The sequence below is a fragment of the Epinephelus lanceolatus genome, chromosome 23, assembly GCF_041903045.1.
Source record: "Epinephelus lanceolatus isolate andai-2023 chromosome 23, ASM4190304v1, whole genome shotgun sequence".
In the NCBI taxonomy this organism is placed as follows: domain Eukaryota; kingdom Metazoa; phylum Chordata; class Actinopteri; order Perciformes; family Serranidae; genus Epinephelus; species Epinephelus lanceolatus.
Window position 1 is genome coordinate 1,754,897 of NC_135756.1, and position 24,808 is coordinate 1,779,704.

General features: G+C 44.1%; 1 protein-coding gene across 1 annotated transcript in view; it reads right to left on the bottom strand.

Moving 5' to 3' along the window:
• The window catches only part of srgap1b (SLIT-ROBO Rho GTPase activating protein 1b), a 46,972-nt gene extending 37,550 nt beyond the window's left edge, over positions 1-9,422 (bottom strand). The window contains exon 1 of the mRNA XM_033614982.2: positions 9,004-9,422. Within this exon, the coding sequence (XP_033470873.1) occupies positions 9,004-9,070 (67 nt within the window). The 5' untranslated portion in view covers positions 9,071-9,422. The remainder of the gene's footprint in view (positions 1-9,003) is intronic.
• Positions 9,423-24,808: the final 15,386 nt, after the last annotated feature.

Here is a 24,808-nt window from a genome sequence, read left to right on the forward strand (position 1 = left end):
CTGGGACTAAAACAATCACACCAGTGGAGCTCTGTGCAGGAAAGTCTTTTAGCTGTTTGTCAGATCCCATTCATGCTTCCTGCAGGGATTTCAGACGTCACATCAAAGAGTGTGAACGTTCACCGCCGACAACATGATGTGAGACTCTTTACATAAACACTCATCACAGGAACAGACTCAAATATTACAGCAACTATCGAAACAACTGCCATAAAGATTTGTTCACACATTCATGTTCCCCTCAGGACGAGCTGTGATAAGACTGGTGACTTCATGTAGCGCCATCAGCAGGTCAAAGTTATTAATACCTGCAGAACTAACAACACGTCACTGCACTTTGTGTTTGGAGCTGATTAGCAAATGTTAGCACGCTAAAATGCTAAACTAATACAGTGAACACGGTGAACATTACACCTGCTAAACATCAGCGTGTTAGCATCATCGTTATGAGCATGTTAGCATTTAGCTAAAAGCAACACTGTGCCTCAGGGCATGATGTACAGTGTTAGGAGGCTTTCACACCGCCACGCAGCTACTAACTGCCTCCAGTTAACTTATGAAGGAAAGGTGCGGAGGGGAAGCGGTCTCAAACGTGGCAGTGAGGGTATAAAGCAAACGCGCAAAGAGAGGACAAGATGATAAACGGACCTGCATTTGTAGATCGCCTTCTCATCACCCGACCTCTTAAAGCGCTTTCACACTACAGCCCCTTTTACACTGCCAGATTTTCGGCTAATGTTGGGCCGTTTTGCCGGCAAGCTGCGAGCGTTTAGACACACAGAGCCGGATTGGCGAGTTGATCCGAGGTGCCCAATTTTCCTCTTCGTAGGGTAGACATATTGGTGGAACCCTTTTAGTTTAAACAGACCGAGGCGGCCTTCTGCAACGGGAGGAGCTGCTGATGACTTGTGGGAGGAACTGTTGATGACTTGTGGGAGGAGCTGTTGATGACTTGTGGGAGGAGCTGTTGAAGACTTGTGGGAGGAGCTGTTGATGACGCCGCACGTGCGACCTACTGGCGGTGGATAAACAGGAAACAGCTGATAGCAGGAATTAGCGAGCAGCTAGTAGCAAGAGGGAAACACAAACCTGACAGACACTGTAAAGATGAGCAACTGGGGAGACAAGGAATTGTGCGCCCTCCTTGTCCTCGCAAACGAAGAGGCCATTAACCATCAGATGACGGGGACGGTGAAGAACGGGCCGACTTACGAGAGAATCACCGAAGGACTGACCAGCCGCGGCTTCCCTCCCACGTCACTGTTTACGTCACACGCTGAGCTACACGTTTTGTTACTTGCTCACGCCCCCCATTGCCCCGAAAAAGGCACATTCTGTATAAACAAAAGTAGGTAGGCGGCATTTTGCTGCACTCCCTGATTTTGTTTTTATACTGCCAATGCCGAAAAAACACTGATTGGGCTTTCCTGTAAATTTGCACAACTCCTGTTTAAAAAGGGCTGTTGTGTCACATTCATCCATTCTCACACTGGTGGCTGAGATTACCAAAGATTTCTTCATATTTGAACAGTTTACCAGTCGTCTGAAGTTTGGTGCAAAGGTTATCCCAGGGCGCAGTTTCTTTCTGGTTGTCCTAATAAGTTGCTCGTGCCATAGACACTGACATTATCAGTTCCTCCTGAGGCGGATTTGGCTCAGCAGGTACAGCACGTTGTCCACGAACCAGTGGTTTGATCTTCGGCTCCTCCAGTCAGCATGTCGAAGTACCCTTGGGCGAAAAACTGAACCCCAAACTGTTCCCAGTGGCTAAATGTGAATGTTTAAGCCATTCTCGTTTCACTACCAGCTGACTGCACCTCTGCTAACACTTTGCTTTTTAGGAAAGCGTTGTCAGGGCAGTTGCCGCACAGAAGCGTGAAAGCAGCTTAAACCTCCTTTTCTTTTTTAATGTGGGCTGTCTTCTGAGATTTCTTTCTTCTGATGGATCTGAGCTTGTTCTTTCTGAGAATGGGTCTCCATGCTGTGTAGCAATATGAGCATGCTGTGCAGTATCTGTAATTTTGGACTGGGACAGAGGCAGTAAGGAGGTGCAGAGATGCAGATATGAACGGGACTAATATCATCACATGACCTCTGTGTTTGGTGAAATATATTCAAGAATTTTGAGGTTGAAGTTTCACTTGATAAATTACAGATTCACACGAGATTAAGGTCACAAATTATTACAAATGACTAAAGGTCGCCTGTAGGGCTGCATCCAAATGTTCGACCATTTGGATATTCATTTGTAGGGTATGTTTTCAGTTTTCAAATTTAGGATTTGGATACTCGTTTTTTCTTTCTATTTCACCGCACTTCATCAGGCGTCTCAGATTTGGAGCCTACTGTCATGGGCATTCATGTAGGTCTATAATCCATGATCCATGATAAGACAAACACTCACAAGCTCTTATTATTAGGACCTCAATTAACCAAACCCTTTGGGATTGCAATCACACCTAAAACACACCACAGTTTCTCGATTTTTTAAAAATTGATTAACAGAATCCTTAAAAATGAATGCCTTTATTTAAACTGATAGATGCAACTTGCAGCACTATGGTGCCCTACTCAGCTGAGAGCAGAGAAATGTCTGGCTGAGTCCTTCAGGAGTCATGTACAGCACCTCCCCCAACCGCTGGCCCAAGCTTGGAATAGGCGCTATTGATTCCTACCAAAGCTCTGGAGACCAAAAAAGGTCTGTAGGTAAAAAAAAAAAAAAAAAGTCTGAAGGTAATACTAGTACTGTGGGAACGGGATTGTAGTCCGACATGAGTAATCTGAAGACGTCACGTTCGGTGTTAAGAGAATCACAATTGGCCTTTTTCAAAATAAAAAAAATAAACAATAAATGGTGAAAGACTCAGATGAACTGCGCTGATGAACTGATAAAAAAAAACAATTGTTTCTGCAGCAGATGAGTGTGTGGAGGAAAAAAACTCTCAGGTTTGCTGTGGCAGAAAAGGAGGAGGAGGAGGACTGAAGCAGATCCAGCGAGGAGGCGAGATTGTATCAATGAAAGTCGTCTGCTTGGATCACAGTCAATTGAAAGTGAAAGGAGGAAATCCGCCGCACTTTTACCTTTTGATGTCTGAAACGCTGCTTCCTAGAAAACCTCCTCGAGTGTCCTCGTAACACCCCCAAAGACAAGACTCAGCCTCTTTGATCAGGGCAGCTACAGTTGGCGCGGCACGATGTAGACAATATACCGAGCATGGAGAATTTGTCTCGAGAAATGTTCCACTGATTCAGTCTGAAAGCTCGACAGGAAACTCAATTTGTGGTTTTAGCCGGCGGGACAGAGCGCTCGGATCAGGAACCACCGGGAGGTCAGAGGAGGATGATGCACAGTCATCAACTTCAAGGTTATTTTCTTTCTTCAAAGTGACTTTTTACAACATTTTCACACAAATTAAGATTCATTTTATCACATCAAATCTTACATTTACTTCAATCTGATCAGTGACTGTATGTCTTGCTTCAGTCACCTCTGTTACCCCACATCAGTGAGATTATATGTGCTCAGCTCTGTTTATAAAAGTTGGTTCAGATCCTAAAATTCCTGCAATTTGTTGACATAAAGATTTAAAACAGAATAAGATGCAAAAGCCTGAATGTGATCATCACCTGGAGACGACGGCTGTCTAGACTTTCCTCTTCAAAGAGTCTGAGCTCCAGCAGTGAAATGATTTCTGCTGTCTTCTCTTTGTACGTCTACAAACACTGTCGGAAACTGATTTCATCAAACTCGTCTCCAGTGACAACAACATTTTATCTCGAGTTAAACCTGCCTCCTGGTAGTTACAGCCGGATCACGTGACCATGAAGAAACTCATCAACGTCTTATTTTTAGGACTTCTGGTTGAGAAACAGTAAAGTGGTCATGGTTATTCATACTTAACAAACTAAATTGCACCTTCAGAGTCATAAGCCTCTTTCACACATGCACGGCAACCCTCAAGTTATGTAGACGTTACCTGGGGGAGCTGAGTGTGAGAACATGAATGTCCAAATCAGTTGGACCGGACTTTAAACAGACTTTACTCGCTCGGTGCAAACTCCATGTTACGTACGGCTGAGCCCATGTGTACGCAGAGAAGGTCATTGTTCGGAGAATTCACAGCGAGAGAATGGGCGTGTGGAAGGAAGAAGAAGAAGAAGAAGAAGAAGAAGAAGAAGACGGGTCACTTACACGGATGCGGCAAGAAAAATGTCGAACTAGGGAGACAATGAGATTTGGGAACTTGTCTTGATAAGGACCAAAACCAAAATCCTCTGACATGCTTAAGGAACGGCAAGGGACTGTCGTTTATGACCAAATTACAAACCAGCTACATGACCACAGTGTAATCTGCGACGTTTCCTGCCTCCTACACGCCCTGCCAAGGCGCCACCCCTCGCCTAAACCAAGCACAGGATTTCCAGTAAGTGCCAACACTTCTGACACAGACAGTCTCCTGTTGTGTGCTGAATGTGTGCAAGAGAAATGAGAATAAAAGAATGGCTTCAGTTAATTTCTCCCCTTAAGATTTTATGTACGTGCGTGTATTTGTTGAGTTTAAACCAAAGAAAAAGACATTTTCTCAGACAGGTGTTCATCTTTTGCTCTGATGATCCAAACTGGAGAGTTTCATGTTCATCTGAGCTGTGGAGGGGCTTCACCTGTCCATCACCTCACACTGGTTGTGTCTGAAATCCTTCACTCAGTCATTACTCAGTTTAAAGGGAGGTCTATGTTCTGCTGCCTGCCTGAGGATCAGAGGCCAGTTGCACAAAACACCTTAAGCTAAGACTTTCCTTAAAGTCCTAGTTAAGGTTTCCTCAAAATAAAATCGGTTGCACAAAACACCCTTAAGTCTTCTCCTTAAGGATTAAAATGTTCACTTAAGTATTTCTGGTTTTCTTGTCTTGGTCTTATACTTGAGGAATCCCTCATCCGTTGCACAATAGACCTTAGCAACCAAAGCTAGTTAAAAAAAACTTAAGGTCCCTCTGACTCTATCTTAACTGCAACATGACAGAGTTTATGGTGATAAATAACAACACTAACACACCCTGTGAAGAGTGTTCTGCGACCAGGAGAACCTGATGATACACTTCTGATTTTACACTTTAGATTTGACTGAATTCATTTTCGTTGCGTGTTCCTACAGCTGTTCTTTCTATGACTGTATTCCTCCAGAAGTTTAATCTTCTCCTCCTCTGACCCAAATGGTTTCCTTGTCTTTTCTTCTTCTGACATTTTTGCACTACCTAACTATGAGACAACTCTGTGAGACGCTAACAGGCGTCACCAGCGTGAGTCCAAACATGATAATATCGGCATGTCGTCAGAATCTGCCAACATGCCTTTTATTATTGTGCACAATGAATGAATATTACATACATTTCACAGTGTTTCATGTCTCCATCTGCTGGTGGGCCGTCACAATAAGATATGTTTGTATAATAGGATGTTAATTCTACCACAGAAGAGACTTGCTGCAACAAGTTTTCGGTTTGATTCAAGTTTTTATTGTTAGTTAGTACAAACCAGCATCCAAAGGGTTTGGTGTGTTTTATGTGTGTTTGTAATCCTGAGGGGTTTCACTGAACAAGGTCCTGTACCTGCCTAACTTTACATAAATGCTCATAGTAATGGCTCAGAAACAACACGTGATACAGAGCTGTCAAACAGAAGCGCAGAAAAATCATTTGAATCCAAAACTGAAAACCAAACACTTACCCAACTAACAAAGAGCCCAGTATTCCAATATTTCACTTTCGGCCATGCTTGTTGTTGCCGTGGGTAACACAATATTAATTTTTCATATTATATTAAAAATCATAACGGTAGAATCTTGAACGCTATGATGTGACACACCGTCAGACGGCCGACTTCCTTCCATCCTCTGTGCCTCTAAACCCTTTTGAAACAGAGAAGGTGCCACAGAGCCGCTACGACGTCCCGTCTTTGCACCTTGTTTGCTTTTTTACACAGAACCAAACGACGGCGGCATCATCATGTGGCTCCAGTGTGTAATTTTAGACAACATGATGATATCTCAGAATCAAAAGAGGCGTGACATGTAACACAACAGCGTCAGCCTGTAGTGTGACATATAACATGCATGTCAGCAGTTCTTTACAAACAACAACAACGACATCACATGTCAGTAACAATCATTTAGCATCCCTGTTATATGGCGGCTGATCTCGTCCTCTGCTCGGAGGGTAAGAAGCTCCTGGACCTCACTGTTTGAGTTAGCTGCTAACTGCTAACAGCTACGTTATAAATCTCCCACAGTGGGTCGTACACATAACAGGTCGTCAAAACGTCACACACGTCCTGTCCATGGTCCCGTCCTGCTCCTGTCCCTTTTACACAGACGTTGATTAAGAGCTGATACTTCCTCTGATGCTGCTTAAAGGTGAGACGACACTGTCCCTCCATTCTGTGATCGTACCGTTCAGACAGGGCGAGGCTGCATCATGGTGTGAAACTCCCACCTTGAAGCGGTGGAGTAAAAAGGGGCTGATAACTGAATACTTTCAGGGTTTCGACTGTCGGTCACTTTGGGAGCTCCAATGTTTTCTGATCAATTCATCAGTTAAGGTGAGACTGAGTGTAAAATTACTTGATAATGCAAATAATCATTAGTCACATCATCTCTTCTCAGAGTGCTGACTTCCCTCCATCGTCTGCGCCTCTCAGACTGGTCGCGGCGGTCTTCACCTCCGGCTCGTGACTCACTCGTTCATTATCTTCAGGATGATCTCATCCATCCAAACTCGCCTGTGATCGCCCCCTTTAATCATCTCTGCAGATAAATATATATCTGTGTGTGATGTCACAGGAACAGGAAGCTCACGCCGTCCTCCCCAGGTGACCGTTACCATGACGACCAGGTCCAAGGACACGGGGGCAGAGAACCGCTGGATCATCAAGAAACACACACACACACATACACACACACACACACACACACACAGATACGGTGGCCTTTGAGTCGGCCCCCCAGAACATTTGACTGGATAAAGAGTGACTTAATTATCTCCTCCTCCTTAATCTGCTCCTCTCCTCCTCCTCCTCTGTCTGCAGGTATGCAGATGTGATGTCACTAATCACCTGCATGCACACGCAGGCAAAAAGAGGAGCTGCAGCCGCTGCATGCAGCAGGAAACACTTCCTCTGTGCTGCCGCCTGTCTCTCCTCTCCCTCCTGCAGAGATCTTTTCTTTCCTCCTTTTTTCATTTGCATTTTCTCATTAAGACGCTCCTCTTCTCCTTCACACAGAGGAGGAGGTGTCTCACACACACACACAGATACACACTGGCGAGGTGATGCTCCAAACATCAGGAGCGCGCTCAGTTGAGCGTTATCAAGCGCACAAATATGTACCGTCAGCACTGTGCATAATCTGCTACCTTTCCACCAGGCTCACCTCACCTCAGCGAGCAGACCCCACCTCCTCCTCCTCCTCCTCCTCGTGAGAGAGCGGCGGCCTCCTCCTGTGTATACATTACACACCACCTCCTGTACGGACCAATCAGGAGCCAGAGCAGGGAGGCAGACTTGGAAAGCACATAGTTACAACGCAGATCTATACGCCGGGCTCTCGGCAGGAGGCGACAGGAGGCAGTGAGGAGCGAGGGGGGCTTTATCGGAGCGGTCACTTCAATGCAGGGGGCATCCCCGAGTGTGTGCCGGCACGGCGCCAGAGCACAGGGCCCCACACACACACACACACACACACACACAGGTACAACTGTGTACAAACAAGAGCCCTCACACACATGGGGGCTGTAACACTCGCCTCTACTCTCCATTAAATTTAATCACTCCAAGTCTGTCGATTCATTGTGTGTTGCAGTGACAGAAAGAGCACAGCAGGGTGAAGACGAATGAGAGGAGGAGGAAGGAGGAGGAGGAGGAGGGAGGAGGAGGAGGGAGAGTAATTGTGCATGAGAGGAAGGACATTATTTCTGAATGAAGCAGCTTGAATTTTGAGGATTTGAACTCGAGAGAAAAAGGTAATCCTCCGTAGAGTAAACATTTCCTCCTCCTCCTCCTCCTCAGACGTGGATTCAGCTGGAGCTGAGAGTGATGAAGATGATGGTGATGATGGTGATGATGGAGATGATGGCGTGGGCGTAGGTGACAAGTGAACATGGAGGTGTGAAGAGCCATGTGGAGAGGGAAGAGCTGTGTAGGAATGAAAGGGGGGAAAAATCTGAGGCTGTGTGTCTGATGGAACCTGCAGGTGTCAGAATACGGTGCAATAAAGGTCGGACATTTTGAACTGAGCCCGTCGAGCCTCTCCAGCAGGTGCATGAGGAGGTGGCGGCTTCAGCTCCCATCACACCTCTGGCTCAGAAAATGAGGCAGCCTGTTAGAGTTGTACTAAAAGGTCATTTGACTCGTCCGTCGCCACCCCTACCAAAGCAGGGATGCTGGTAACCATGGCGCCAGGAGGAGGAGGAGGAGGAGGAGGAGGGTGGTCCCACGGTCATGGCAACCACTATTTGAGGATGTCATCACCTTAAAATGTGCTCAGAGTTTAGCATGAAGCCGCCAGGTGATGTATGGCGAGCTCAGTGCTGCAGTCACAGCCTCAGAGGAATACCAATGGAACCACTCGCAGACGGACACTCGCCTCAGGTCTGAGTGTAAAACTGCACACACACACACACAGATCAAGGGGCTCTGCAGAACACACACACACACACACACACACACCCCTTCATCACACACATATAACCCCCCCCCTCCTCCTCCTCCTCCCCCCTCAGGCGCCATGCAGCACTCAGGATGAACCCAGAAATCCTGACGTCTCATGGTGAGGTGTCAGCTCCCAAACACACCCTGAATGAATCCATGTGCACGAGGGCTCAGCATGCTGGCAGACAGGTGTGTGCGTGCGTGTGCGTGTGCATGTGAGCGTGCACAGGTGAGAGGAGGTGGGTGTGCCTGCCTGATGAGCTGCAGGAACGTTAAATATCTGCACAGCAAACTGCTCTTACCTTTCACCTGGCTCTCGTACTCAGCGAGGATTTCTTTGTCCTTCTTGCTTTTGTTTGAGTTTGACATTTCGTCACGGAGGAGCTGCCCGACCCGCAGGTGAGGAGGAGAAACAAGGTGGAGAAAAAAATCCCGGTTTATTTCCCTCCGCGTGCACCGCCCGAGGCTTCACCCGCAAACACGCGAGTTAGATCCATCCAGTGCCGCAACAACACAGCCAGTAGTGGCCCCGCACCTCCACGCTGAGGAGGAGGAGGGGGGGGGCACGCGCGTGAGAAGGCACGCACACTCAGTGAGAAATTACCCACTCGTGACCGCAGCCGCGAGGACCCGCAGCAGCCATCAAAAGAACAAGAGTCAGATTTAAAGAGCTGCTGGAGGAGCTTCCGCTCAGCTCGCGCCACAACACGCAGTCACACCCGCGCGCTGCTGCACGCACATGCACCGGTCTGCAGGGAGGGAGCACCGGGCACACGCCCACTAGGTACAAATGCAACGGCCCACACACACACACACACAACACACACACGGAGCACGCGGAGACTGTTTGATGCTGTCTTCACCCCGATGTAACCTTTCACACGTGCAGCTATACACACACACATGCACGCGCGCGCTCACAGAATGACCACCCGGAGCGCGTGAGGATAATACCAATAACGGTAAATGAAATGCCGGTGAGGAAATGGGTGTGTCCGCGCTGGAGGCGGGACCAGAGCGGCGATTGACAGCTGAGGTGACCAGTGACTGCGAGACTGTAGGAGAAACTGTCAAACACACAAGGACACAAAAAATCTGTTTGTGCATACATAATTTAATAAATTAAAATGTTTAAAACCTTCACTGGATCCAGACTTCTTTATTTCTCATGATGAACTCATTTCAACTGATTTTAAACTGATATTAATGATATAAAAATACTTTTAAACACCTTAGCTGTGAATGTTTCCTTGTGAAGTGAAGTGACCATATTTGGACGAGAGGGTGGATCTGACTCTGCAGCCCCGTCTCCACCAAACCCTTTCAGTCCAGCACCTTTGGAACCAGCAGTAAGCCTTCAGACATGGTACCTAGACCCTCGGTCTGTTCAGTCAGTCCTCTTAAATGTGGGCGGGGTTGTTGTCACTCACTGCTCCGTCCAGCACTCGCTGTATTTCCTCATCAGCGGTGACACAGATGGAAGTGTCACAAGGCTGCGGAGACAGAAACTATGAACTGAACTGTTTGGTTGAAGCAGGGTTATAGACTGTGGTCAGTGCGGCCTGTGTCATAGGCAGTGACCGCCAATGCTAAGGCCGCCGTCATCTACCTGGGGCGCCACAAATAGGGGAAGAAAAAAAAATGTTAATTGTACTATTTTTACTGATAATATTACTACTGTTGCCGGTGAAGATTCTCAGTCATCCAGGTCATGGTTATCGTGCTGTTTCGTAGGTAACTGGACTTGCTTGCGTTTCTTGAAGATGTTTCGCCTCTCATCCAAGAAGCTTCTTCAGTTCTAAATGATTGGTACAGAGCTGCATGCTTTAAATCCTGTATGGGTGTGAACCCCTGCAGAATCTATTACTGCTATTATTTTGAAATATGACATAAAGCCACAACAATATAACTACACAGCAAAGCCTACTAAATAACTGTAGCCCTTTTTAAACAGGAGTTGTGCAAATTTACAGAAAAGCCCAATCAGTGTTTTTTCAGCATTGGCAGTATAGAAACAAAATCGGGGAGTGCAGCAAAATGCCGCCTACCTACTTTTGTTTATACAGAATGTGCCTTTTTCGGGGCAATGGGGGGCGTGAGCAAGTAACAAAACGTGTAGCTCAGCGTGTGACGTAAACAGTGACGTGGGAGGGAAGCCGCGGCTGGTCAGTCCTTCGGTGATTCTCTCGTAAGTCGGCCCGTTCTTCACCGTCCCCGTCATCTGACGGTTAATGGCCTCTTCGTTTGCGAGGACAAGGAGGGCGCGCAATTCCTTGTCTCCCCAGTTGCTCATCTTTACAGTGTCTGTCAGGTTTGTGTTTCCCTCTTGCTACTAGCTGCTCGCTAATTCCTGCTATCAGCTGTTTCCTGTTTATCCACCGCCAGTGGCTCGCACGTGCAGCGTCATCAACAGCTCCTCCCACAAGTCATCAACAGCTCCTCCCACAAGTCATCAACAGCTCCTCCCACAAGTCATCAACAGCTCCTCCCACAAGTCATCAACAGCTACTCCCACAAGTCATCAACAGCTCCTCCCGTTGCAGAAGGCCGCCTCAGTCTGTTTAAACTAAAAGGGTTCCTCCAATATGTCTACCCTACGAGGAGGAAAATTGGGCACCTCGGATCAACTCGCCAATCCGGCTCTGTGTGTCTAAACGCTCGCAGCTTGCCGGCAAAACGGCCCAACATTAGCCGAAAATCTGGCAGTTTTGAAGGCAAACGGAGGTCCTACCCGGTACAAGCAAGGTATACCTAAAAAAGTGGCAGCTGAGTGTATATCACATAGTTTGATAGTTGACAGATATTTTAGGGGACTTTTAGTCTCTGTTTGTTGGGACAGCTGTGGTGGGACGTGGGCTGGATTCTTGCCCCCTGCTGCTGAGGCAGGGACACAGCCTTTATACATGAGGCACCTGCTCTATCAGGTGAGGTAGTAGGCGCCTCCACGGGAGACATTTTTAAGTATACTTTGAAGTTCACTTTGCTCTGCACTTTCACCTCAGAAACTGAACTGTTAATAGAGTATTTTTATATTGTTGTGTCAGTACTTTCTACTGAAGTAAAGAATTAAAGTATTTTGTCTCCTGCTGTGTGTTCAGGACAAGGAGCTGCAGAGAGTTTATCTCAGCACTGAATCACCTCTGTAGGATCAGAAGGTGGAGTTTAGCCTCTTTACTAACTGTAAATGTGACGTTACCTCATGCTCCTCCACCATTAAATGAGTCCTCCCACAGACATCAGAACCAAACTCCTCCTGCTGCTCCGTCTCTGCTCAGGTCATCTCAGCTGTGTGAAGACAGCACAGTGACATCAGTGATCAGCAGCAAGTGTTCAGTCTGTCACAGTGTGAATCACAAACTTTAAACTGAATCATCAGCAGGTCAGAATCCTGTTTGGGAAAAAAAGCTGAGTTTCCATTTACAGATATCTGTCTCCACCTAGTGGTCAAATGTGAGAACTGACAGCTGATGGGTTTCTACATATAAACTCTGACCTGTGTTACATCCATATCCTCACTGTTTGAGTCCCACAGATATTTGTGTTAAAATAATAATTAAAACTGCAAAACCAATCATGTTTCCCTTCAAATATTTGTTTTTCTCTTCTGAATAATATCAGTTACCTTCAGCTGTGCATCAAACTGAGATGACACATGTAAGAAAGGTGTCAGGTGTTAACCATCAGCAACAAAGAAAGATTTTTTTTTTTTTTTTAAAACATAAGTGTAATTTATGATTTTATTTTGTGTCTCCTGCTGCATCATCTTCAGATTAAAACACTACGAGTCGATAATCTGAACATGAGGGCTGAACTCAGGTGCAGACACACCTTTATCACAGCAGATATTCTGACCTGTTGTTCTGCAGCTCCTGGAGCTGAAAACCAGCCTTCATAAAACCCATCAACTGATAAAATAACTTAAACTTGTGTATCATGTTTTTCCTGTTTTACTGTGACACATGTGGAGTACACACGTATGTTCAAAGGGAAAGAAGTTTTACTTTATTATTATAAGACTAAGGATGTCCCGATCTGAGGAATCGGTGCCGATCACGTTATTTTTACGAAATCGGAATCAGTAATAAAAACAAAAATGGCCAGGTTTTTCATCTATGTTGCTCATTGTTGCCTCCGCTTTCCAATGTATAATACACTGACATTTTCACTGCCGTTAGCATTGCTGGCTGTCCATGCCAAAGCAAGTTATCAGTCTGAACGTCAGTCCCCCGCCTGCCCAACGTTAACACGCTCATTTTGACACTCCTTTACGACACGGCCTGCCGTAAATGAGTGTCGAAATGAGCGTGTTAACGTTGGGCAGGCGGGTGAGTTCAGATGGGCAGCTAGTAACGGTAGCAAAATGTCAGCAATATGGAACTTTTATACATTGGAAGGCGAATGCAGCACAACAGCCACTTGTAAAATGCGCAAGTCTAGCGTTTCGTGAGGGGGAAAAGACAGAGCTCATTTCAACACAACCAATTTGATACGCTATCTGGAAAGGAAACGTCCGTCACAGCATGCCGAGTTCGAGGCAGCGAGTAAAAAGCCACAGAACCAACTGACATTGGCGGAGGCTTTGAAAAGGAAAGAGAAATTTCCCCAGGACCACGATGAAGCCAAAAAGATCACAGCCAAGATGAACAAACCTTATGGGACAACTTGGATGCATTCTTTTTGTTTGTTTTTTTTTTCTTAATGCTTTGCTAGGTATCGGATCGGACTCGGTATCTGACTCGGTTTCAAAATAAAGGACTCGGTATCAGAGGAGATGCAAAAAAAAATGTGATCGGGACATCTCTAGAAAAGACAGAGGTGTTTTTCGGAGTTAATAAAGTTCTGATTGTTTCAGTGACTGTGATGAGGTCATTTACATTGTGAAAACTTCTCTCTGAATCTGTTTCATTTGTCTAATACGTCTAATAATTCTTATTGTCTACATGGAGAGGTGTGTTTGTCAGTTAAACTGTTAAACCATGAGCGACTTTGTTACAATATTTAACACAGTGATGAACAAATGTTTATTTTCAGGCCACACACACCCCTTCAGTTCGGACATGTGATAACTGGAGTGAAATCTTTTCCACAGTGGCGATGTACCAGACCAGAGTTTCCTGAGGTCTCCCTCCTCGACATCACACACTGAGTTTCTCTCAGCAGCCCAAACTTTGAGTGACTTCCACCTACACAGCAGCTTATCTTCAAACTAAAGTAATTGGAACTAAAAGTTCCCAAAGTTTGGAGCGTTTCCTCAGAGGAAACAAACACAAAGAACTGCTGAGCTGAGAGACGGAGTCGCTGATGACGTCATGTTTCATGAAGGGACCGACTCATTGTCTGCAGGTGATGGAAGAACTATCAGATCTTTTACTACAGTGGAGAAATACTCTGTTACAAGTCCTGCATTCAAATTTTACATTTAAAGTAAAAGTAAAAACGTATTAACAGCAATATTATAGGCTACATAAAGTACTAACTAAGCTTTTATAGTGTTAGAGAACTGTGTGAGGACGATGGTGTGATGGGAGGCATATGATTTCATTATGTTTAACTTAAAATCTATTTCTTTTGTTTCATTATTTTCTATATGCAGGTACATACATGTGTTGATTTACTTTATCTGTTATTGTCACTGTTTTGATTTTGCTTAGACTTCATTTTTTTTCTTCAGAAATGTTTTCACAAAGTCCCGTGAGATGTTGGATCCTAGACACATGAAATTTTCACAACCAGATGGAAGTTGTGTCCAAATGTTGCTCAAGAAATGTGACGCAATGTGACCGGGTGGTGGCGCTAAAATTAAGGGTTGTCACTGGACCAGACTTATTAAAACTGATCAAAAACTTGTTGATATCTCTCTGTGTGTTTTAAAGATACTGACCAGTGAACTTCAGAGAGGGCTTGGCTCTGCACATAAATAGACTTAACTCCACAACCTTTGGGCCAATCATCACAAAACTTACAAGCAATGTGGTACGAGATATCAGGAACATATCTGGAAAGTTTAATTCAAATTGTCCACTAGGGGACACCATAAATGCAAAAAAGGGCTTGGGATAACACAACCCAGACTAGAAATCAGAGATTGATTGTCCAATCATTAAAAAACTTGCACGTGTATTAAATTATTTTGAAATCCATCAATAGGGGGCGCCACAAGTTCCAAACAAGTGCAATGTCCTTTCACAAAATTCGTCCATAAATCTATGAATGTTTTTTTCAAACTTTTTTAATTAAGCCATTAAAGCATGTCCCCAAAATGTTTCTACAGTTGACCAATAGGAAGCGACAGTACTTCCAAAGGAGAGCGTGGCCTCGTAAAGATTTGGACATGAATGAATGAACATCGGTCTGATTGTCATAAAACCTGCTGGTGATCTTTAACATAGGTGTCATCTATTGCACGTCTGTCCGTCCTGGAAGAGGGATCCCTCCTCAGTTGCTCTTCCTGAGGTTTCTACCATTTTTTTCCCTGTTAAAGGGTTTTTTGGGGAGTTTTTCCTGATCAGCTGTGAGGGTCATAAGGACAGAGGGATGTCGTATGCTGTAAAGCCCTGTGAGGCAAATTGTGATTTGTGATATTGGGCTTTATAAATAAAATTGATTGATTGATTGAGGCGTCCTGAACTGTCAAAGGTCTTTATTCTACTTAGCTCTCATTTTTTAAACGTCCATGCTGGCTTGAACCCTGAACTGCTGCTTACAGCTGTAATACTTATATTTAAGTTGTGTGCATGTCTCTCATTCAGAAGTTACTAGTTAAATGTAACAGAGTTATGTAATTAAATTATAGAATGAATATACATGTAATCAAATTACAGTTACTGATCAGAATGTATGTGATTACAGAGGGAGTACATATGGATATATTCTATTCAGTGAAAAGTTCCTGTGTCTGAGGAATCATTCGCTCTGTTGCTTTGCATCTTGTCTCGGTGCAGGAATTAATTATTGTGTTCACCTGTTTTATTCTTTCTTCTCCCAATTTAAAACATTTAACAGAATCAAATGTAATGAGTTACATTACATTTGATAAAGTAATTAAAATAGTTACATGACTTATTACATTTTTAACTACGTAGTAATCTGTAACCTGCTCATGTTTATAGTTAATATTTATCCTACATTATATTTCCATGTGTCATGTATGGAACTGGTTTCTGGAATTTATTATTATTATTTAATTAATAGGAAATCAGTGTGTGAAATCTTGTGTTTGATTATTAACCTTAATGGTGTGATTTCGGTTTGTTTTAGTTTGTGTATAAAGAAGTTTACCTGAAGAATGAAATGATGATTTGTGTTTTTCCTTCACGCTCTGTAGCAGTGGACACTAGATATCTGGGCTGATTCCCAAACTAGTTGATATTAATTATTTTTAAATAACAGTATAGGATTGTGTTTATTCTCCTGTCTGGTGCGTATACTCATACTCCATGCTCTCAGTACACTTATTTGCTTTTCTTCTCCTTCCATGTTTTCATGCACAGATGGAAATGTTAATTAATTTCCCATGCTGTCATTAAACTGATGGGGCATCTTTAATTTTTACTGTTGTGATAAGACACATCAGCTGGAAATGACCAAATATCTCTCAGACTATAGGAGCTACTTTTAACTCTAAAATATTGTGGGGAAAACTCTTTCATGTACTGTAAAACTTCAGTCAAAGCCTCGTCCCAATTAAACATCCAGACCTTTTTACCAGCCCGGTGTGGCTACACATTTAGACAAATAAAGGCCTGTCCCAAATATAGGCCTGTTGACTTCAGTGATTTAAGCAAATAATAGCCCAGGGCTACTAATAAAAGTTTTACGGTTTATACTCAAAGAGTAAAGAAGTCTCTAAACTCTGCAGTCAGGAGTTACTCTGGATGATTTCTGGGTTGTAACACAGCCGCCTCACTGACAGATCCACACGATGTGTTCGAGGCCTGAAGGATTTAAATGATTCAGTAATTCACAGAAAACAAATGTTGGAGCAAAGTTTTAAAACGTAAACACAGATTTAGTGTCAGAAATGTTTCTGTGCGTTCCCGTGCTGTGAATCATCTGAGCTGTATCTCAGCCTGCAGGTTCAGAGTGTCCGTCACTGCCTCACAGCTCATTACTGTAAATCACTACAGTGATGGATGTTTTCACAGGATCACAGCGAGCTCTCCATCACTCCTCACACTTAATCTCTTTGCTACAGTCTGCCTTTGTTTGAGTCTCCTAATCTGAATCAGCAGCACTGTACTGTGTATGTGTGTGTGTGTGTGTGTGCGCGTGTAAGGAATGTGTTTACAGAGACGAGCAGCGCTAGAAGGTTCCAGTTGTTTTTCAGCTGTCGTTAGAAGGAAAATAAATCACGTGTTTTATTTGTCTGTGTATCAGTCAGTTATTTGTGTGTGTGTGTGTGTGTGTGTGTGTGTCCGTGTGGTCATCCTGCTCCTTGTTTCTCTTTATGAAGGAATCTGACACACAGGTCAGCTGAAGGAATGTACAGTAATCTTATAGCCGTCTGCAGATGGACGTGTTATATGTGTATGTGTGAGAGTTTAAGTTCTGTTTGGAGAAATCCCAGCAGCAGATTTTTCACTCCTGGTCTCAAAGTCTGAGGTTGTGAAATTGAAATAACTTTACGAAGAAGTTCAGGAGGCGATCACACACACACACACACACACACACCGTCACACAGCGAGCTGTCAGAATGAAACTTTGTAGTTCCTCTATCAGGCTGTTCTACTGAACATTCTTTGGCTAATTTAAATTAAAAACTACATCAAATGTGCTGTGTCGTCTCTGCTTTAACTGAAAAAACAAGCACTTCCATGTGAAGTGACTGACAGCACGCAAATCGATTATTTTCTAAGCACCACTGCCTGTAGAACCAGGAGAGACAAAATCGTGGTGCTAAAGTAATAGTAATAAAGTAATAGTAATAAAGCTCTGGCGAAAGTTCACTCAGCAAGAGGCACTCCTTGCACACATGCTCACTCGCTATGTCTAGGTATCATTGTCTGGGTCTGTCAATTGAGTCATCAGCTGATTCACAATCAAACAATAGCACAGAGACACAACTTCTCCATCAGCCTATCATCTTACTGCTCCTCATTTTAAATATGGTTCTTTCTCTGCCGTAGTTCTTTCTTGCTGCCGTCATGTGTGCCCTCCAACTCCCCATCACCCACTAGTCTTTACAGATTCATCAGCCTCATACTCCTCAGCAGTCAGCAGCCTCAGATTCATCAGCCTCATACTACTCAGCAGTCAGCAGCCTCAGATTCATCAGCCTCATACTACTCAGCAATCAGCATCCTGAGATTCAAAAGCCTCATATGACTCAGCAATCATCAGCCTCAGATTCATCAGCCTCATACTACTCAGCAGTCAGCAGCCTCAGATTCATCACCCTCATACTACTCAGCAGTCAGCAGCCTCAGATTCATCTGCCTCATACTACTCAGCAATCAGCATTCTGAGATTCAAAAGCCTCATATGACTCAGCAATCATCAGCCTCAGATTCATCATCCTCATACTCCTCAGCAGTCAGCAACCTCAGATTCATCATCCTCATACTCCTCAGCAGTCAGCAACCTCAGATTCATCACCCTCATACTCTTCAACAGTCAGCAACCTCAGATTCATCATCCTCATACTCCTCAGCAGTCAGCAACCTCAGATTCATCACCCTCATACTCCTCAGCAGTCAACAACCTCAGATTCATCACCCTCATACTCCTCAGCAGTCAGCAGCCTCAGATTCATCACCCTCATACTCCTCAGCAGTCAACAACCTCAGATTCATCACCCTCATACTCCTCAGCAGTCAGCAGCCTCAGATTCATCAGCCACCACCACCAGTGTTTGGACCCCATGGGGGGGATTTATCCTGCTGCTATTCAATCATAAAAATCTCCCTCTGGTGTCAAAGACTTCTGTTAAATCTTATCAGCACAAATCATCTGTTAATCTATTCACTCATATTCTGTATTAATATTATCTTTACTTCATTCATCTGTCGTTGCTGATTGAATCAGGTGTGAAAGAGGGAGAGAGACTGCTGCGACAAGAACACTGCCTTGGTACATGGGCTACTGGGTGTCCCTGTGATGAAATTTAGAGGAGCAGGCAGGTGGATTTGAGGCCGACTGTTTCCTGTCTTTGTGCTACAGATCCACAAAGGCTGCAGTTGGGCTGATTACTCAGTTACACTGTGAACAGTCTGTGTAACACGACAGGCATATTGAAGGCAGATGATAAATGATCATCTGTTCTGAATGAACCTGACATTTCAGGTTCAGCTGATTCAGCTGCTGGAATCATATCTTTATATTTCTGTTGGATATGAAAGAGAAAAGTTTTAAGCGCAAAGTTTTGATTGACTACAAACATTTCTCAGTGCGCTGACCTGTGCATCACCTGGATCATCAGTAAATACACCGTGCATGTGATGATTTGTGGTCTGCGTGGGGGGTTCAACCAAACCTGACGACGATCGTTTCCTCACAGAGAACTGAACACGTTTGAGGCTCTGACTGTACAATAACAGATCTGTTTGAAGGTCATTGAAACATCTTTTCAGCCGACAGACAGAGTTGGTGGATGAAAAACTTTTCACTCTAAAAATCATTAACGTCTTGTTCTGTGTCCTTGCTCCTGCACTCCAACGCTGCTGCGCCTCCAAATGATGAAATCTCCACAGACCTCAGAGATCTCAAACTTTTCTTCAGACTTGGGCTCGTGTGTGGGAGTGTGTGTGTGTGTGTGTGTGTGTGTGTGTGTCAGGCCTTCGAGGTGAAACAAACAACCACTTCACATTTGGAGGTGTTTTGTGTGTCGGCTGCAGAGCAGGAGGAGGAGGAGGAGGAGGTGCTGATAGAGAGGTTAGATCTGGAGCTACGGATATATAAAAGATGAGTTAACTCACAGGGGAGCTCCGTGAATGATTCAACCCTCACCTCCTTCAGTCTGTCTGCATTCAGTCCGATGCTTCCTGCCACCAGAGATCGACACACACACATTAATATGAGATATATGGAGCTCTGGATACAGTCAGATCAGTAACAACATCACAAACTGTGATCTGAGCTGAGAGGCTATAAACTCTGAGTGATTACACACCCGTCAGCCGATAATGGAGGCATGTAAACGCATCGTTATGTTAATGGATGAACATGTTCTGTAGGTTAAAGCACATTAAAATGTAAATGGCGTCGTGATGGAGCTGATGGATGGAGGGAGGGAGAGAAGAGAGCAGTAGATAAAGAGAGAAGGAGCACAATCAGATGTACGAGCATATTTCATTTATTTTATTCTTATTTTGTGTGTTGTGTCTCATCTTTTATTCATCTGTTTATCTTATTTTATTGTTTTTAGGCCTTTTATTCATTAAAATAAATATGCATTATCGTCTACTTTCAGTAACATTATTCAATTAATTTATTATTTATTGGTTTATTCTTCATCTTAATTGTTATTCAATCAGGTTTTATTTTTAGATTAATGGATTAATTCACGTCCACGGTCGGTTGCTGGCTGTTTGGTGCCTCACACATTATGTTTCCATCTGGCATTAAATGTTTTTCTTGTCTGCACATTGTTACATGGTGATTATTATAATGACATTATATAACAAAAATGGTAAATAATCTGTTCCAGCTTCTTAAATCTAAATATTTTATCTCTGTTTTCATCGTTATCGTTTGGACATCTTTAGGTTTTTTATACTGTTGGTTGCAAAACCAGTTTGAAGTCATGTGAAGAGGCTAACTGTTTCCACCTGTTTCCAGTCTTTGTGCTAAGCTAAGCTAACCAGCTGCTGGACGTATCTTTATGTTAACATATACACATTCAAGTACTGGAATAAAACGTAGTACATTACTCATGATCTGTAGTTAAAGGTGCACTCTTACTGTCTGTAAACACTCTCGCCAGATAAAATGAGAGTAAAAGCCAACCACAGATTTACTTCCTTGTGTTTCTCCTCGCTATATTTGCATTCTTTTTGGCACTGTGTTTCCTGGATGCCTGCTGCTTGCAGTCTGCCACCTGGTTGCTACCTTTCTATAAAGCCCTGTCCTCAGTGAGCACTGTGGGGATACACGCACATAAGCGTCTTGAACACACAAGATGCAAAGAAAATAATGAACTCCAGTCAGAGGTCAGAGTCTGTGCAGATAAACACACCACCACACACTAACAGTGGGTCATAGTGATGAGAGGGATCACTGCTTTCTGAGTCTGTACAGTGTTTCTACGGAGAATTCTGCAAAGTCTACCGTGAAGTACAATTTTGTTATATTTGTACTTGAGTATTTCCATTTTCTGCCACTTTGTAGTTCTACTGCTGGACCTCAGATTTGCGTCTCTGCTCTTTTGCAGATGATGTGGTTCTGTTGGCTTCATCGCAGCATGACCTCCAGCGTATAATGGGGTGGTTTGAGTATAAAGTCATCGGGATGAGAGTCAGCACCTCCAAATCTGAGGTCATGGTTCTCTGCTGGAGAACGGTGGATTGTTCCCTCTGGGTTTGGAGAGAGTTACTGCCTCAAGAGAAGTATCTCTGGGTCTGGTTCACAGTGAGGGCAGAATGGAGCGTGAGATGGATCGGCGGTTTGGTGCAGCTTCTGCAGTGATGTGGGTACTGTGCCGGACCAGCGGGACGTCTGGAGTGCTTTGCTTGGCCTGCTGCCCCCGAGACCCAGTCCCGGATAAGCGGATGAAAATGGATGGATGGATGGATGGATATGTTTACATGATAGGATGCAGTACTATACTACTAATTTACCTGATATTCTGTGGATACATTACTTAAAAAGATAATTTGGATTTTTTAAAATGATGTGTGAATGGACCTTCACTTGCATGGCGCCTTTCTTGTCTTCTGACAATTCAAAGAGCTTTAACAGGACATGTCACACTGACAGACTGGCGGCCGAGGCTACCATACAAGGTGCCACCTGCTACTCAGTTACAGTAAACATAAATACTCATTCACACACTGATGGAACAGACATCTGGAGCAATCTAGGGCTCAGTATCTTGAGGCCCTGACACACCAAGCTCACAGTCAGCTGTCGGTCAAAGTTGGGCTGTTGGTGAGTGTCTGTCGCCCTGGTTGGTGCGGTGTGTCCCACAATATTGGCCCTCATCGCTGCTAGTTCTCTGAAGTTAGCTTGGTGTGTTTGGGCCTTGTACCCAAGAATACTTCAGCATGTGGACTGGAGGAGCTGCGATCAAACAGCTGATCTCCAAATTAGTGGATGACCTACTTTCCCTTCCCTGAGCGTGCAACACATTCACCAGAATAAATGTGAGCAAAACTATGGGTACTTTACATTTGTGCAGTATTATGTAAGAGACATGATGAAACTTTACATTTCAACAACGCTGTGGTTACTGTGGTTAGGTTCAGGCACAAAAACCACTTGGTTTGGTTGAAGAAAAGATCATGCTTGGGCTTCAAATACCTGGTTTATGTGCCACAATCACAGCAAGAAACAAAAACAAAAACACTTCTTTTTGTGGTACCATTCCCAGGGGAAACATGGAGCTGGGTCGTAAAAATAAAAATAAATAAATAACTAAATAACACACCTTCGGTGGTCTTAGGTGGTTAAAATCCGTTTTGCAGTTCTCCTGCCTGCTTCTCCAAACTGTCGACCACCAAGTACCTCACACAACCCCAACAGATCTGAACTTTAAGTATCATTTTGAATGCAGAACTTTTTGTGTGTTCAGACTGAGGTATTTAGATAAAAGGTCGGAGTACGTCCTCCTGCACTGAAACATGAGAGGGTTTTAATTCTCCAGACAACAAAAAGTGTGCTTCCTAAAATGATGAACTATTCCTTTAAACGACAACTTTTTATGTCAGTTTAATCTGGTAGTTGCTGCTGCAGGTGAAGCCCTGCCAGAGACTCTCTGTACTGACTGTACCGTCTTGGGGCTTCGTTGGCGTGCAGCAAATACAGTTTTCTAAACTTCCCCCGAGGCGGCTGCTGTCTGTAATAAAACAGGGATCAAACACACATCATGTCAGATCAGGTAATCTGGAAGCGCGAGTGAAGGGGGTTAAGAGAATTTGTGCTGATCCACCACAGAAATCCTGCAGTTCCTCCAAAGTGGACACTAAAACACTTAATCACTATCAGAAGCTCTGGGCAGACGCCAGCAGCAGGAATGTGTGTGAGTGTGTGTGTGTGTGTGTGTGTGTGTGTGTGTGTGAACATTTAGTCACTTTAGCTGTAAATTACAGCTCGGCTCACAGAGATAAGGACCACTGAGAACTCACACAAAGTCCAAAGAGAGAAGGAGAAAAATAAAAATAAAAGTCATCTGATGGAGAATGCAGTCAAACTTTCAGACACTGAAACAAAAACAGGTAACCCTAACCCGTAGGAAACTTACACAAGGTTAACAATTTGGGTTCAAAGGGACAGTTCATCCCCCAACGTAAACAATGAATTTTCCTCTTACTTGTAGAACTATATGTCAGTCTAGATCAGGGGGGCTGCAACCTAAGGCCACACATGACTCTTTATCTCCTCTACAACAGCTCCCTGTGGGTTTGTCAAAAAAAGGAAATAAATAACTTTTTCATACATCATTGCTCTCAGCTTAAAGTGATTTTACATTCTCTGATTGTAAACATGTGTGGCCTATACACAGATTAAAAAGTTATTTTAACATTTCATCAATTAAAATGTTCATCATACGTCTATGACCTGGCGCCTTTTCCTCTAAATTTTACCAAACCTCAGTGGCAGTGGCTCGTCTTGCGTCTTTCTAGTGAGGCTAACGTTGGATTTCAAAAAGGAAAACAGAGAATTTAACAGCGTGCGGACAGATTTGTTTGTTTTCACCGACAAAGCTGCAAAGTTAAAGATAATCATGAAAAGCCCACTGCAGAGGAGCCACCCTGTGGTAAAAGATATTAATGAATGCTCGTTTGGAGTCATTTGTGATGTTGATAGGCTCATTCAGATCCTGTCATGATAAGGCTCAAATATACTTTGTGGCTCCAAACAGTTTTTTTTTGACCAAAAATGTCTCCTCTAATAATAAAGGTTGCTGACACCTGACCTGGATCAAGTTGGTGTGAGCGAGTGAGTGTTGATAGAGAGATATCGTCTGTAGAGACGTCTGCCTTCACTTCAATATAATAGAACTACATACACTTGACTTGAAAAACTCAACATCAATGTCTAATGTCAAAGATAATCCACAGACCTATTTGTGAGCACTTTCATGTAGGAACAAACGATCCAAAACTACACCCGCCAACTGTATCACTGTGCAGAAGGAAGAGTGTATCTACTGCTATATCAGCTAGCACCACTGAGCTAGCTAATGTTACAGCTCAGTTGAGGAGGACCCAAAGGATTTCAGGAACAAGATGCAATGAAAATGTATAGGACATAGGGATGTCATTCTGATTAGACAAGGCCGGATGGTTTCAAAGAGAGGCAAGATGATCAGAACTGAGGGAGTCAACCTACCAGAGGGCAATATAGGAGATATCCAGGACAGCTTCAAGTACCTTGGGATCCCGCAGACTAATGGAAATCATGAGGACGCCGCGAGGAAGTCGACCACAACCAAATACCTCCAGAGAGTAAGGCAAGTCCTGAGGAGCCAGCTGAATGGTCATAACAAGGTTCAAGCCATCAACATGTACAGACTGCCTGTCATCAGATACCCAGCTGGGATCATAAGCTGGCCAAAGGAGGAGATAGAAGCCACAGATATCAAGACAAGAAAGCTCCTCACCATGCATGGAGGGTTCCACCCCAAGTCCAGCACCCTGAGGCTATACACTAAGCAGAAAGAGGGAGGCCGAGGACTAGTGAGCATCAGAGCCACCAGGATGAAACATCCAGAATCCAGGAGTACATCAAGAAGATGGCCCAAATGAACGAATTTCTAAGTGAATGCCTCAGGCAACAGGAACTGGAGGAGGGCAAAGAGGTGGAGGAGCAAACAAGGCAAGACAAGCCCCTACACAGATAGAGGAAGTGGCTGAGATCAAGAAGACCTACCAGTGGAGAGGCATACATGGAGAGGCACAACCAAGTGGCTGGGATAGTGTACAGAACATCTGTACCCTGTATGGACTTTAA